This window comes from Vanessa tameamea, chromosome 7, assembly GCF_037043105.1.
Source record: "Vanessa tameamea isolate UH-Manoa-2023 chromosome 7, ilVanTame1 primary haplotype, whole genome shotgun sequence".
NCBI lineage: Eukaryota > Metazoa > Arthropoda > Insecta > Lepidoptera > Nymphalidae > Vanessa > Vanessa tameamea.
Window position 1 is genome coordinate 6936712 of NC_087315.1, and position 16485 is coordinate 6953196.

Consider the following 16485-nt stretch of genomic DNA (forward strand, 5'->3'; position numbering starts at 1 on the left):
AAAATGATTTTCTAAACATATACTGAGAGAATATGTTTATAAATGAATTAAAACGTATGGACTTTTTGATAGCTCGTCTGGGCAGGTACCACTCACTTATCAGATATTTTATCACCAAACTGTAACTTAAACGGAACATAACAGTACTTAGTATTGTTATGTTCCGGCTTAAAGGATGAGTGAGTCTATAAGCATGAGGGGCATCTCATCTTAGTTATCAAGCTTGGTGGCGCTTTTCATTTATTCGTATTTTAGTAATTTTACAAACATACAAAGCATTTTTATAAATGTACATTTTATATAGTTTATTTTTAAGAGTTATTTATTGAATTGTTGTCACTTGAATTGTATTTGAATATCGGTATACTATAATTGACATTAGTATCACTCAGTCAATTTCATGCAAATTCACGTACTTGAGATATGAGACAATTCTAAAAGGTTACGTGACATCGCCATATGCAAATCAAAAATTTGCTTGCTAAAATCTTTTGAAAGCTTTTATTCACGATATTTTTTATCGATACTTCGTGTAAGAGATTCTTACTTTTTTAATTCGTATCTGACGAATGAAAAAATAATCTAAAATATAATTCCAAGTAAAGTAAATTCCCTTCATGCTTGTAAATATAATACTTGTAGAACTGATAACTACAACTTGATCCACTCTAGAGTCTGTAAACAATATAATTATGTGAAAATGATTAAAATAGTTACAAAACATGTTCTCGGCATATATTTATAAATATATAAATATTTATTAATTTAAATAAAATTCGTCAAAATGAATGAACAATAACAATTTTCATAACAAATCAACCATCAAGAATACACCTGAATTAAAAAGTATGCTTGGCTGCTAGCGATGCTTCGAATAAATAATATATTTTTTTTCTAGGCGCTTTGGCATACTTCGTACGGTAACATAAATTCGGCTCAAACGATGTATTAAAATTGCAATTTCAATACATCGTTCGAGCCGAAATTCGAGCATCATGGTTGATGATTTGCTAAATTCATTAATGGTTCGTATCAAATCAAAATTAAACGAGGTAGCATGCAAGCCGAACGTGTTGTGAAGTGAACTGTAAGTTAATTACAAGTGTAATTTTCAACGTGGCTGTAAGATTTTTACTTGGACATATTTAAAGTAGTGTTAGGAATATAGCAATTAGTAAAAAGTAGTAAAATTGTTCATGTATATCTATCTCATTGTCTTTGATTAATATAGTGATAATAATACAAGCAGTTATCATATCTAAGATCTATAATTGCATATATATGTATATTTAAGGTTCATAATCGTTTAACGACGTATATAAGTAATCGCTGTGTAATATATATAGGTACCTAAGTTCTTTGTTATTGCAGTGGGATAGAATCGCTGACTTGACTTGATAAGACTAGCTCTATTACTCTTTTAGTATACAATAATCGATATAAAAAAGAATAAATGTAGACTGACAAACCAAGTTATCAATCTGTTCTCTTAGCACCACTGTATTGCGATGTTTAATGAGAAATCAGAGCTTGATGAATAAAGGCGTAATGATGCACTGCTCTCTGATATATTATTATAATTTATTCTATTGCGACGCTAAAATAAATTTAATAAATTTAATTTGGTAACCTTAAAAGAAATCAATGCTTAATACTTGACACGATTCGTCTTATACTGTTGGCCCTTTAGAAAATAATTAGCAGTCGATTTTACGTAAAAAGTAATAAGTATTTAATAAGGTTTTTTATTTTTTAATCGGTACCGTAATAATTGACGAGGACAATGGAAACGTTTCCTGAAGCGTGCAGCCATCACATTTATATTTACTTATTCCATATACCAAGTTCGCAGTTGGAAGCCAAATTTCGTATAGTTACAATCAGTGCTTTTAGCGACTTCCTTCTTTTGCATACAGTAACTAACTTTAAAATTATACAAACATTTCTAATATAACTACAACCAACCAAATTAATTAATAATCATTTAAAATTTACTGATTATGTAAGTTATATGTTGTTTTTTTATATTTTTATCTAAATTCTAGTGTCTTACAATTTTTCTTAACTAATGTATAAATGTTTGCTTTGCATTCACGTCGACTACGAAGGTAAGTTTAATATTTTACCACATATATTTTTAATGTTTGTTTATTGGATCAATATTTTGTATATTTTGACATAAATTACTGACTCGTGCCTTGCCGTTGGTTTAGTGCATTGCTTCTATGACTTATATGTTCAGTATGGGAATAGGGAATGAAATTCAGAGTCGAGCTCACAATTATTAGAATTGTTTTTTTCTGAAATTCTTAGTAGGTACCCGGAGTTGAAAAGTTAAGTGTTTACACTTTCGTGCCTTCGAAAACTCGTAAATCTGGCCCCGTGACTTCCGGTCGTGTCGGATTACCTTCCCATTAGTATGAGAGGAAATAGAGAGTGCACTGTATTATTGAAGTTTGATTTACAGCTATATTATTAGAATACTTTATTTTTTTCTATATTTCAAAGATGTTCTTAATTAAAATAAAATTAACATCGATAGTTAATATTGTCGTATTGTCCGTTGGTCATTTAGAATTGAACGATTTTGTCTTTTGATTTTGAGTTGGTCATTTAAAATGATATTTGATGTCACACTCGCGATATTCATTCTAATTAGTTTATTTTTTACCATATTCTACCAAAAGCTTAAACATTTCTATGTTCTAAGTGGTATTATTTTTTATAAACGTTACTACTGTAATTTATATGAAGAGTTAAGTTAATTGATGTGGCTAGGAAAAAAACGTTTGTTGTTAAATTAACTCCAAATACCTTACTCTACTTATTACTAATATTTTAATAATTACACGATTTAAAAAAAGTATATTTAAAAGTGCAAGAAACAGCAGAGGATACAAATAAAAAAAAATACTTTTGATTATCATTCAAATTAATAAACGAATATTACATGAAACTTATCAGTTTAAGTGAACGTTGCACATTTATTTTAAAACTAACTACACATATAACATAAATATTACATATAACAAACTAATAAAACAATTAAATAATTATCGCACTCGTCTTTTCCTGTTACGTATGTTTTAAGAATAATGTTAATACTACATACTCGTAGGAGATTGAGTGCCATATCTTCTGGTTCGGCGCGAAGACGAGCTCGGGAGCGACTACGAGCCGAACAAACTCGTACTGAGGGCGAACGGCTTGCGAAAGAAAGACGTGAACAACGATCTAAAGAGAAGTTTCAACAACAAAAGCAGGTATGCGCCGATTTTTTCAAATGTGGTATCAAATGTTTTATACCAGCATTATTCAAATATCTTTCTCTATTAAGAAAGAACAAATTTTACACCACACATGGTGTGGTCGTAAATGAAAATTTTAATATTGTCTTTAAAAAATCGAAAACGCTTAAAATAAATAGTATTATTTGTTAAAGTTAACTGTTGCGCTTTTCAAGAGAGACATTATTTATTATATAAGCAAATAGGCCATTGATGAAGAATATCAATTGTTTCATATATTCCAATATGTCCCTTGTCCCTGTAGTTACATTGGCTCACTCGTCCTTCAAAGAGGATCATAACAATACTAATTATTATTGTTCGGCAGTAGAATATGTGCAAGTAAGTATGTAAGTACCTACCTACCCAAGACGGGTTTGCACAAAGCTCAACTAATCAATCAAAATATAGGTTAATGAGAGATTTAAAAATATTGATATATAGACAATTTTGCCGATATCCATCATTTTATACAAAACATTTAGGCTTAGTGCCTAATATATTTTCATATTTAGCCTATTCCAATCGAAGTAGTAATTATGATATGCAATTTGCTAATATTTCAGCTATATTGTGCACTACTGACACTCTCGACTAATACACCTTTATTTAAAATACTAATACTAATAATTTTAACTACTCATTCTTTAATTTTACTTGCGAAGTTCCGATAACAGTTTCGTCGACTATCAAAACGCATTTTTTTCGGAAATTCAGACTCGATTCGACCAATGATATTAATTCGATGTCAAATGTTGTTTATTTGGCTTTTGTCCTCTTCGGTTGAGATAGACTACAAACAGCTTTGTCTATTAAATTTATGACAAGTACTATATGAAATGGACAAGCTGAAGAAATTTACATAACCACCAATTGTTCATTGTCTGCATGAGACAGAGAAAGCCAAAAACATTTTGAGGAGAAAGTAATTTTAATATTTTTTGGAATTTGCAGCGGTTTGTAATATGACATAATATGTTATTGTGGCTTTTAAACATATATATTTATAATCTTATTAAACCTTGCACACATTATTATTTAAGGTTTGATATTAGAAGATATGTAAAGTACGTTGTCAATATCCCATTGCTGGGTTTTCTGCTCTTGTGAAAAAGGCTTAAAGGAGCTTATTCCGTTACGCTGCTATGCGGTTTGACGGATACACATATGGCAGAATTTATCAAATACACACTGGTTTCTTTTCGATGTTTTTAGGCGATGACTACGAGGTGACTTATAAATACAAATAAAGTATCTATAACACATGGAAATTCAGTAGTGCTTGCCTGGGTTTGAACGCACAATTTTCGTTTCTATTTTCGTGTTCCTTCAGCTCCCTGTAATATATGCATCACAAATGATAAACATACAATTATAAACAAAAAACTATAATTATAAATTTCTTAGGCCCGATTAGAGCTGGCGTCGTACGAGCCGTGGGGTCGCGCAGGTGGCGGTGCGCCCAACCTTCGGAGCGTACGATTTTGCAACCTCCGCGCTATTGGTATCTACCCTGAAGATGAGCTTAAGGTAGTTAATTTAGGCACTGTTAAGTTGTTAAAAAATTAGCTCACTTTCCTTTGAGAAGTCAAAACGTCAACTCTCTTCAGAGATGTTTTTCTTATGGGTCGGTCCCCTTCACTATAATGGTTAAAGGCGATTACAAAAATATTCCGTGGGCAGTTTTCACCACATCCACGAGTTTAATTAGGCTCTGATCTATTTTTTCTGAACCTTTGAGCTTATTAATGTATTGTCATTTTTATATGTAGAATAAACAATACAGAGACTTTTATGTATTTTAATAATGGAAATCGCTGCTCAATTTATTGTAACATGTTATACGATTACCAAGGCCAAATATTAAAAAAAGTACGTTCTTAAAGTCGATGTTAAGACGAAACAAATTATAATTACGAAACATATTATAATTTTAATATTTAAGATGTTTGCATAAATTAAGAATTTATCAAATTTTAACTTTATTGGCTCATCATATTATGCGTTATTAGATTAAAGTCAAATTCAACTTTTGAACTTTACGCCGATTTATTGACATGAAAAAATAGTTTCGAAAACAAGCATCGGGCCTCGTCATCAATGCTTGGGGTTATAATGATTGTAATCAAGTAAGCGTTGTAATCAATCTGTATAAGGCAAGGGTCACATTGCGTTTGCAAGGCGGGACCGATGGATGACAGTGACATAACGCGAATACTTTAAAAGTGTGCTAAATATGTCCTGACTTTCGCGTTAAATAATTTAACCAATGTTTATGTTTATTGTAACGAACACTACATTTAGATTTATTAACTTTAAAAAATAGTATTGTTGACCAATGTCAAAAAGGTCTCCAATGCTTGACACATATCGTCGTGTACTTTCAAAAACAAACATCAAGTTTTTTTCCGGCAGATTAAAACCATATTTTCATAATTTATTGTTATTATTTATTAGTACAATAATTACGAATAATTGATTTTTTAAAAGATATAGGTAGGGGATCGATCAAATGGACCACCTGATGGTAAGTTGTCACCACCGCCCATAGACAATGGCGCTGTAAGAATTAATGACCATTCCTTACATCGCCAATGTGCCACCAACCACCCAAGGTTGGTGGATGATTGATGAAGTTAAATAAAGTAACTTGTGCCAGTAGTTACACTGGCTCACTCACCATTCAAACCGGAACACAACAACACTGGAAACTGCTGTTTGGCGGTATAATATCTGATGAGTGGGTGGTACTTACCTAGACGGGCTAGCATAAAGCCCTACCACCAAGTATTATTAATTAATTTGTTAATTAATCAGTGAGAAACACCATCAACACATACTACATCTATTTCTTCTTCTTATATATTTCGTTGTATCATAATATTATATACTTTAAAATTGCAGGGCGTGACTGCCCACGAACCTTGCCGAGAGTGGTCATCGCCTCGTCGCCACAGATGCACACCGCTTCGTCTCCGCGAAGATCCGCAACTTTGTTACGCTGATGTTTTACGACAAACTGTTGACAATGACATAAGATATAAGCAAACGCCGAACCAACAACAGGCCTACAAACAAATTCTAGGTTTTTCAAAAGATAACGAGTAACATTCATTTGACAAACACAAAATCATAGTTATTTTTCATCTATTATTTAGTGTTGATCATAGTTTTATAGATTCATAATGTGTATGATATCTCGTGAAATTAACTAGTTTAAGAAAGAGACACAAGAAGTGAAGGCAATAGGTAGCTTTGACTGTATTCATTAAATAAATTTCAGATGAAATGGTTGAAAAGAGACAGAAATCAATGAAGGATTCTATAAGACGCAATTTGGAATACGAGCGCAAAATGGTAAATTAAGTTATATTTTTATAAATTTCGATTTGTTTTTTAAATTATTGCTTTTACTTTTAGCACACGATGGATGGACCTTGGGGCAAGCCAGGACCAGGTGGGACGATTTGGAGGAATCCTCGAGATGTTGGCTTAAATTTCTCTAAGTCTATGGTAAAACAAATAATGAAATATTATGAAGGACAAATGTGCTAAAATAAGTGAATTAAATAGCTTGATTTAATAATTTTCAGGGTTGGACAAATAATGAAATTTTTAATAAATTAAGAGGTGAACACAAGCGACATAAAAGGTCGTCGCTTACTTTACCTAAAGTAAAGACAGTCGACGATAATCCCAATGAAGATGAAACACCAAATAAAGAAAATATAAAACCATCCAGCGTTGAAAAATTACCCAACATACCCGGTAAAGAATTAAGTCCAGGTAATAATGACTGTACTGATGAAAAATTTAAAAGTGGAGACAAAGAACTTAAATATACTTCTAACAAAAATGGCAGACAAAAACGAAACCCCAATAAGAGTAAATTCGTAAAAAGGTTATCTAATGGAGAAAGAGTGGCGCGTAGAATTCCTGATGATGACGAGGACAACAGAGAAAGTAATGCCGTAAACAAAAAACTAACGCCAGAGGCTACAATACTACGTGTGACGGGAGGCATAGAACTTGTTCCATTGTTAGCAAGAAGAAGGCGCGTTGGTGCTCGAACTCTGCCTTCGAGCGATGTCACACGACCTCCGGAGCAGTCATGCGAGTATGTATTAAATAAACAATGAGTAACTTATAAGTTCAATGCTTTATTTTGATATCTAATATTAGAGATTGTTGGGGATTGTCATATGTCTTTTTTAAATGGAAGAGTTTAAGTTGAGTTGTTTAATATAATTCAATAACCACATTATTAACTTCAATAAGCACATTACTTACATAATGTATACCTACATTCAGTAGGTATAAGTATTATGTAAGTTGAATACTTAGCAAATGATCGGTAACCAGGTTTGGAGATTATTCTCCATTATATTACGTAATTAATAAAAAAATCTGAATAAATATTAGCAAACAAAAAAAAACATATGAAACATAGGGTATAGAGCAATTCTTGCTCATAATTTCGTAAATTGAAGAAAATTAATGTTTTATGTCATATTCAAACATTTCACACGTGAAGGCCATGCGAAGGCAAACCTGCAATGTTGGAGAAACTCTATTAATTAATTTTTCAAACTAACACATTGGAAATAACTCATTTTTGCCATAGCCACGTTTCATAACGTGATTTTAAAATGAGGATGACTTTGTCGTGTAGAAATACATATTTGTTTCCATACGAGTTTTGCAACTTTATATAAATACAAGTTTTATATGTTTCATAACCATAGTGACTTTGTCCTTGTTTGGAATTATCAGAAGCTTAATTTTATTAATTGATATTTAATTATAATGATAAAGCTATAAGTTCCGAAGTTAAGTTTTTGACATAGCTATAAAAGTTAAAAAAAAATTGTGTAGTTTAATTATTTAATTAGTTGTAGTTTTATTTATCAAATATAATACCCAAAGAATAATTTAGAAAAGTAAACAATTCTCTCACCAAACCCATGCACTAAGAGCGCATGGAATTGTTAAGTGTACCCAAAGGAATATGCATAACGTTAACTATTATTCAAAGGTTTCTTTTTTTACTATAGCACAAAATGTAATCGAATTATTTCAAAATATGAAGTAAAAATTGTCCCTTTTTTTCTTTAAGTGTAAAGTGTTTGATATGATTTTATAAATTGGGGTCATATTGGTGCTTATTAATACTGTTGACGTCAATAATACTTAAACTCAAGCTGATGTCACAACTTTCTATCAAAGGTCATGTCATTCGGAAGATATATTATAATTGCCCTGAAGAATGGTAGTACATATTGATAAAATCTTAAGTAATTTATAGATTGAAAACGATAGTGTCATAAAGTACAACAGTGTTATTTATTAGTATTAATTTTCTTTGATTATATTATGTCTGAATAATATTATTTTAGTTGTTTTTTTTTTTTGCTAAAAATTTGCACCTACTCGAAAGATATCTCGAATCTCAATGAAATTCAAATAATTTTATTGTTAAATATATATTATAGTATTAAAATTTTCCCTTTTAGTTCAAAGTGTCAACATATAACAAGTGTGCACGTAGAACTAATTAATTATTGCTTCTCTTATCATCAGATGGCGGGAGTTTATGGATGTAGACTATTTAAGAGAATTAAAACATCAAATGCGTGTAAAAAGTGAAAAACAAGAGGTAAGAAAAAGATAGATACAAATATTTGCAGGTACGAAAATTGTTCAAAATACACCTTGAAATATTTTTACCAAAAACTTTTTCTATAAAATTTATGTAACCACAACATTTTTATAGATGTTTTGTCTTATTTTGGGGAAAATTAGTCTCGAAGATGTCATGTCCGTTAAGCACCTACGTCAGCCTCCTGCAAATAAGGGCTCGTTGGGCTAGAGCCCTGATTCGCTCCACCTCCGCGGACCTTTGATGGACGCCATTGGTCCTGACTTCTAACCGGAACTCACTGCACTCAGTTCCTGATTTAGGAACAATATCTATTAATATATAATCTTGTTCAATTATTTTTATTTTTTTCCAAAATGTTTCAAGTCACTATTACTGTTTCATGTTCTTAATAGATAACATTTTATCGGGTGCTTTATTTTTCCTTAACTTAACATTAAACTATAACCTTTTACTGCGGCATAGAACACGTTTCCACTTAATATAATCCCAATATTCGTACCGATCGTGCTCTAGAAATCGGTTTAAGACTTGCAGTTCCCGATGGATTCGGACATGGGTCTGAAAACTGTCGGCTCCAACGGCCAACGGCCACGGCAAGGATATGCTGTGACCATTTCGGGGGAAAAAAGAAGGAAAGCGGGCTCACTCAGACTAGGGTTAAATAAAAATAAAAGGAAGAGGAGGAAAGGAAGATCTCATTCCAGTGAGTAATCCGTAGGCGGCTACGACGTTTAAGAAAACACCGGTTGAAGTTGAGGGCCTGGAAGTGTCGACTTATTCGAGAGCGAACAAAACAGCGGACCCATCGTCTCCCAAAGCGGAGGAGCTGCACACGGGGGCAGAATGCAGGTAGCCGCCATCCTCACCATGGCAAAAAACCTAGGAACTGAGGTTCCTCGTTACATTTGGAGGACGGCTACGTTATAATTGATCTCCTTCTGAACTAAGGCGGAAGAGACACAGCATTAACAAGCCAATAAGAGCCGCATTTATCATGAAGTAGGGAACCTGAGGGTGGAGTTTATGCTCATTGGAGATTGGAGACGGAAATTCACCGATATGAAGGTGATCGTGTCAGTCCCATCGTCTGCCCTTTCTACAGTGGAGTCACCGATAGCTAGCTCATCCACTTCTGCCTGTACTTCCGGCCTCCGGATACTCAGATAGCTAAGCGAACGTAAACAAATCCTCCGGGTCGCTAGACCAGCTGCTACATTCCATGGCAGAATGGCAGGTAGATTTGGTTATGGCTTGCGGCTTACTTCGTTTTTTCACTTTTTTCACTGGTTTACTTTTTCTTAACCGTGGTGGTCATCACTAGAAGTGGAACGGGCCACCCCCTCAGTGAAGACGAGGGGAAGCGGAGTGAACTTCTCCCCCAGCCACAGCCTGGCGATCATTCTGCAGAGCCGGGCATTCTGGGATTCATATTTTTATAAACTTATGATATTGGGGAAAAACGTTTTCGAATTTAAACGAAGTCAAGAAAACTATTTTGAGAGTATAGATAAAAGAATAAAACGATCAATGGGAGCTAATGTAGTAAAGTAATAAATGTGATGAGCCTAAAAATTTTCTCTGATAATTACTTTATGCTTATTTTCGTATTGCAGGAGAATCGCCGCGATTCAGCCGAGAGCGTCCAGCGACACCACGAGACGTGGGCTTCTCTGTGGGGGCGCCCCGGGCACGGCGCGCCGCAACAGCGCGGTCGATACGCGCGCAGCAACCTCGCACAACTGCTATATGTACCACATCTCACTAACTCAAACATATAGTTCCTTTTATGTACATTAAATATATTATTAATGCATTTTATCGTCACCTTTTGTTTACATTTAACAACTCCCGTCACAATTTACTTTTATTTGCATTTAATATCGTTTAAAATTATGAAAATAGAAAAACTTCTTATTATTATTATAGAGATAATTAAAAAACAAAATTAATTTTCTTAATATCGAAATCAATATATTAAGAAGGAATTGATTTACGAAAACTTAACTACAACTTAATTTACAAGAAATAAACACTTAGGTATTGTACAAAACATTATATTACGCTCACGTTTAGTTACAAATATACAGTTGTTTGATAATGAGATGTGGTTGCTCTTATCTACTTAACTGGAAACGTATAGCGTAATATCGAATTTTCCTATATATTGTTTTATACGTCAACAATATATTGTACTAATTGTTATTTAAAAGTATCAACACATTTATATACCCGTTGAAAGCCATTGAAAGCTCCTGAATATAATTAAACCAAAAATAGATGTTAAATAAAAAATTAACTGACTAAAAAAAACACTATTTCCTATTTTTCATTGTAACATTTATAATTTTAAGCTAATAATATATATATTTATAACTTAAGTTTTAACAAACACGATCTTAGTAGTAAGTAGTAAATACATTCTGAAAATAAATAAATATATTCAAGAAACTCAAAACAAGATTACAGGCTGAAATTATTGAATACATTTTATATAAAACATAGTCAGATAATTAAACTTATTTTTTGTCAAACAAGTAATGCATATTTTATAGAAATGACTAATTAATAAAAAGATTCATGCAACACAATGAAAACTACTAGTAGCCATCATGACTAGGTCGTTTCGGTATTAAGGCATGCGTATTGACTCGGTGCTTTCATGTTTTGTATGCAGCCGTCCTTGAACTGCAGTTGTCAAGAGTGGTTGCGCCACGCATTCTTTCTGCCGGATTCGACGGCTGCATTGCTTTTCTTGCACAACAGCTGCATTGACATCCAACCCACTGTTACAATATTAAAGCGCCGTTGTTTGTTAATTATACGCATTCAGAGTTATAACCATCTATCTTGTATATCAAAACATAACTCGTACATTACATTTGAATCACATCACAGACAAACGTTTTGTATTTATTTTAATTCAAACTTAGATTTAGATATAACACTTATTTATTGTAATTTGAAATTATAAACTGCAAATCTATATAAATCCATATCACTATCAATAGTTCTTTAGATAAACTTTGCATTATAAAAGCACGCAAGGTAAATATGATGCTCTTATTATTGTTACTATTGGTTAGTACTATCAAGTAGTATTTAATTTTGTTAAACACTTTTAGAATCTATTTCAGATTGTTGAGATTTTTTTGAAAACTGTAGAAGGCAAACAAGGTAAGCAACAGCGAGGGACAGTAATCTGAATAGCGAACGTGACTGTAATGGCATTATACGAAATGCGACATAGTTCAGTGGACGCTCTTTTAAACAATTGAGGAACTGCCTATACTCTGCACGTAGCCTCGCATCTGAAAATATATTTTATTTAAAATAGAGATATTATAATCTACTGAAATAATGTTGTAGATTTAAAATATGTAAAATTTTTAAGCATAATTTATAACTGTTATTTTCAGGATATTCAGGAATATAGACTCAAGCTTGAAAATACTTTTTTAAATGCAATAAAAACTAATTAATCGAAAACCAATAGATTTTGAAATAATAGGTTTGATATAATTAAAGTGTAATTAATTATTAACTTAAATTCTTGTCCACACACACACACACACACACACACACACACACACACACACACACACACACACACACACACACACACACACACACACACACACACACACACACACACACACACACACACACACACACACACACACACACACACACACACACACACACACACACACACACACACACACACACACACACACACACACACACACACACAGATACACATTCCCACACAAAATAAATATAAGTAGATTTGCGAGATATATATATATACTCGTATATTATTATGAACAAAAGAAATTAGTAGCAAATATTGACCAGTGCTTATAAACATCCTGCCGGCGACATAAATATTCAATTTACTTAATTTTCTGACTGCCATGTCCATTACTATTATGGGAGCGAATAGAGTTACACATTTTTGCAAGGAAGCAACCATTAAGAAGCTCAACTTCTGGAATGAATAATCTGTAAGCTAAGATAAAAATATTATGGTGAAATAATTACTTAAAATATGACAAAAAAATATTTTTCATAACAGCTAATTTAATTGTTTTTTTTTAATATAATTATGTGTATTTATAACATTATTTTATTTAATTTGGATATTAATGGTTCAAAAATTACAATTCTACGATTTTTTAAGATAAACTTGTATCTTACCACATTGAAGTGTAGATCTATAATTTCTATGGCAGTAACAACTATCAGGGTAAACGCCTGAAATATATATTTTTTAAAAAATAACCCACATTTGTTACGTTTTCCAAATTTTAAATGAAATAGTCAGTGACGTAGAAAAAATATTTATTTTATCAATATTGTGTGCATATATTGCATATAAATTGTAAAAAAAAATCACAATTTAAATAACGAATATGTAGAGATTTATTTCTTCAGAGCGATCACTTCCAAGAAACTCTTTTGAAAGAACAGTGGAAACTCCTAATTTTTTTCATCAATTGTTTTGTATTTTAGTATTAAAAAAAACAATTAGGATAAAATATGAATTGTCTTACCAATAACTTTAACGGGTAGTCCGCGCTTTGCAATGATTTTAAATTTTGAATGTGAATTTTCATAAATTTTCTCCACTCCAAAACGTTCAGGTTGCCCGAAATTTCACATCGTATTTTCATACAAAATAATTTAATACGACAATATAAAAGCGCAAAAAACATCATTACTGTAAGTCTCCCGAGATCATTAGCTAAATGCAAAAACGTTTTAAAGCCTGCACTCCAGAATCCGAAATAATTTACTGATTGATTGTAGTGATTAAAATAAGTCAGTACAGGTATAAGAAGAGTTATAAATATATTCACAGCAGTATATATCCATAAATAAAACTTCAATTTGTAATAAATATATTTCTGCTTTTTGTCATCAAGTAAAGCATCAAACTTGTAGTAATTCAATACATAATTTTCTTCTGTGTAAAAAGAAGATGTAAAATAAACAAAGTATTGAGCTATGCCTGTTAATATTCCAATATACGTTGTCTGACGTGACCAGTAAATAAAACCTAAACCTATAATTAAAACACCCACAATGAGACAATATGTTTTGAATATGTATCGTTTTGTTGTTGAAGAAAAACAATTATAATAGAAACCAAATAAAATACGAAATATCAATATTGGCTTTATATTGCACACAAACCCGTTATCAGACATAATGCTATAGTTATGTTATAGCTGAATATATTATATTAAATCGTCTTAATGCATGTAATCAAATAGAGTAGTCAATCGAAAAGCCTAATACATTAACTATACAATTCATATTCATGATCATTTCATTACTTAAGTGCTAGGAATTTACCTTAAATTATAATATATTATAGATTAAAAGAAGCCATAAAAAATATTAATTTTAATTAATTTCCAAAGCATAATTTATCCGACTAAGTCTATCTCACATTATCATATTATAATCAGCATAGACTTTAGACACAAACAATATTTGCACTTTTGAAACACGAAATTTTACGATCTAACTTTACGAGACTACTGCTACGAGTTGACAAGAAACTCTTATACCATTTACTACTAATTATATAAATTATTTAAATGAATTATATTTAATCAAATGTTATATCGATATACAAAGTACAATTGTCTTTCTATATATTTCTAACAATCATAAAATAGGAAAATCGGGTACCACAATACAACTGTTATTATCAATATGTTCGAAGTCTGCCCTCCTCGGCAGTATCCATGATTTCAACTCACAGTGATAAATTAACGCAATAAGCAATGTAATTAGAGTTTTTTTTTTTTAAATAACGGCGCGTAATCGCTCTTTCAAATGGTAAAACCGACTTATTTTAGAAATCCGTAATGATTCACATACGCATTAAAAAGATAGAATTGTTAATTTAGTATTGAAACCAAGTCAAGAAATTACGAAAAACAGCTTTTGGTCGCGTAGACCGAAAAAAGAAGCAAGTTATAAATAAAATTTTACGTGTATCTCGTATTTAGTATACAATAATCACTTGTATTTAGCATTTGTGGATTTAATTGAAATAAATATAATGAACAAATAATACACACCGTGAAACTTAAGACAATATATCAGTAATAAGGAAATAGTTTTACACATCCGCTCGTATTTAAAGAAATGTGCGTATCCGTAAGTTAATGTTACAACATAGTATTGAGATTATTGTTACTATGACATGATACAATGGCGTTATAAATCTTTAATACCTAACTCTTTAGCAGCATCCCGTAGATCATTATTGGTGGTGAAATTTTTTAAGCAAACAGAAAATGTGCGTAAGTATATGTAAATGACGTGAGGAGAAAGCCTCATCATGTTGAAACAACCATAAAGCGGTAAAAACAGACATCGCTGACCGAAGGTGCGGCATCGTTTTTAATTTCAACAATTTGTCACGTTGTCACACATTCTTACTTACCATTAAGCTTATGCAATTCTCGCAAAAAATATTATATGTACTTGTACACTCGTCGTATTTTTAATCAATACTTTATTAACAGAAGTTATTTAATTAGAATTCAACTGATATTATATATGGTTGGAGTGAGTATTCAGTGTGTTCAAACATAATATACAAATACAATTGTTTATGATCATCACAAGTAAATTTATCAATCGATGAAAAATAAAGATGATTTTCTTGTCGGTTCCTCTTGTTACAATCTACATTCCAAATCGCCGGTAGTTTTACATTGATATTAATCTTGTGAAATGACGATTCAAAGGTGCTTGAATAAAGATATATATGTAAAAAACAGTTATATATTATACATAATTTAAACGTGTTGTTAATTGATGAGACGTTATTGTTTTAATTATTTCTATAGGTTTCATTTTCACTGACCCCAGTTGACCCAAACCATAAGATTGACAACTGAAAACAAGGCCACAAAGGTTACATACTACAATGAGCCTATTAGTCTTTAAAGGTAGATTTATTTATCTTTATCTACTAAATCGTGACGTTAGTTGGTTCTACGTATCATAGAGAATAGTTAAAATTATTGGTATTCATTTGCTATTGTAATTATTACCAATTAGCGTCTTTGTTTTCGAAGAACAGTGTGGTATTTAAATCAATATTTGGTATAGTACATCTTAATGATTCATTATTAAATACAAACCATGTCATGAGTGAAGCAGTAAAATCTATTTTATTACAAAAAAAAAGTGTCGATTTTACATAAAAAAAATATTTAATGCAATAAATTAGTATATTTATAGTAAAAATTCAATGATTCTTAGTGTTAACTGCTCGGATCTATGTTACATCGATTATTATCTAATACAATTCCAAGATTTCTCGAAAATTTGGTCAAGTAAATATATTACCGTAAAATATTTATTTTGAACGTCTCTGATATTTCACGTATAAGTTCAAAGACACGGGTATAGTTGTCGGAAAAGAAAGTCTAGTCGTTGGGAACTGTGAGCAGACCGGTCGGCGCTTGACCCCCCACTACAATAAACCACGAATCTCTTCATTCATCG

General features: G+C 31.6%; 2 protein-coding genes across 2 annotated transcripts in view; both read left to right on the top strand.

The window, feature by feature from the left end:
* LOC113401217 (signal recognition particle 19 kDa protein) overlaps positions 1-16485 on the top strand; it is a 232267-nt gene that overhangs the window by 66095 nt on the left and 149687 nt on the right. The gene's annotated exons all lie outside the window — the stretch shown is intronic.
* LOC113401321 (uncharacterized) lies at positions 3096-10728 on the top strand. Its single transcript, XM_026641175.2, has 8 exons — positions 3096-3263; positions 4695-4817; positions 6192-6372; positions 6571-6644; positions 6708-6800; positions 6881-7404; positions 8868-8943; positions 10563-10728. The coding sequence occupies exons 1-8, from the start codon at positions 3096-3098 to the stop codon at positions 10725-10727; spliced, it is 1404 nt and encodes a 467-aa protein (XP_026496960.2). The 3' UTR covers position 10728.

Bases quoted from the DNA above. Each gene is read 5' to 3' on its own strand.
- LOC113401321 (XM_026641175.2), top strand. From the start codon at position 3,096: ATGTTAATACTACATACTCGTAGGAGATTGAGTGCCATATCTTCTGGT. The intron at 6,801-6,880 runs GTAAAACAAATA...AATAATTTTCAG, and splicing joins TAAATTTCTCTAAGTCTATG to GGTTGGACAAATAATGAAAT. The intron at 8,944-10,562 runs GTAAGAAAAAGA...TTCGTATTGCAG, and splicing joins TAAAAAGTGAAAAACAAGAG to GAGAATCGCCGCGATTCAGC.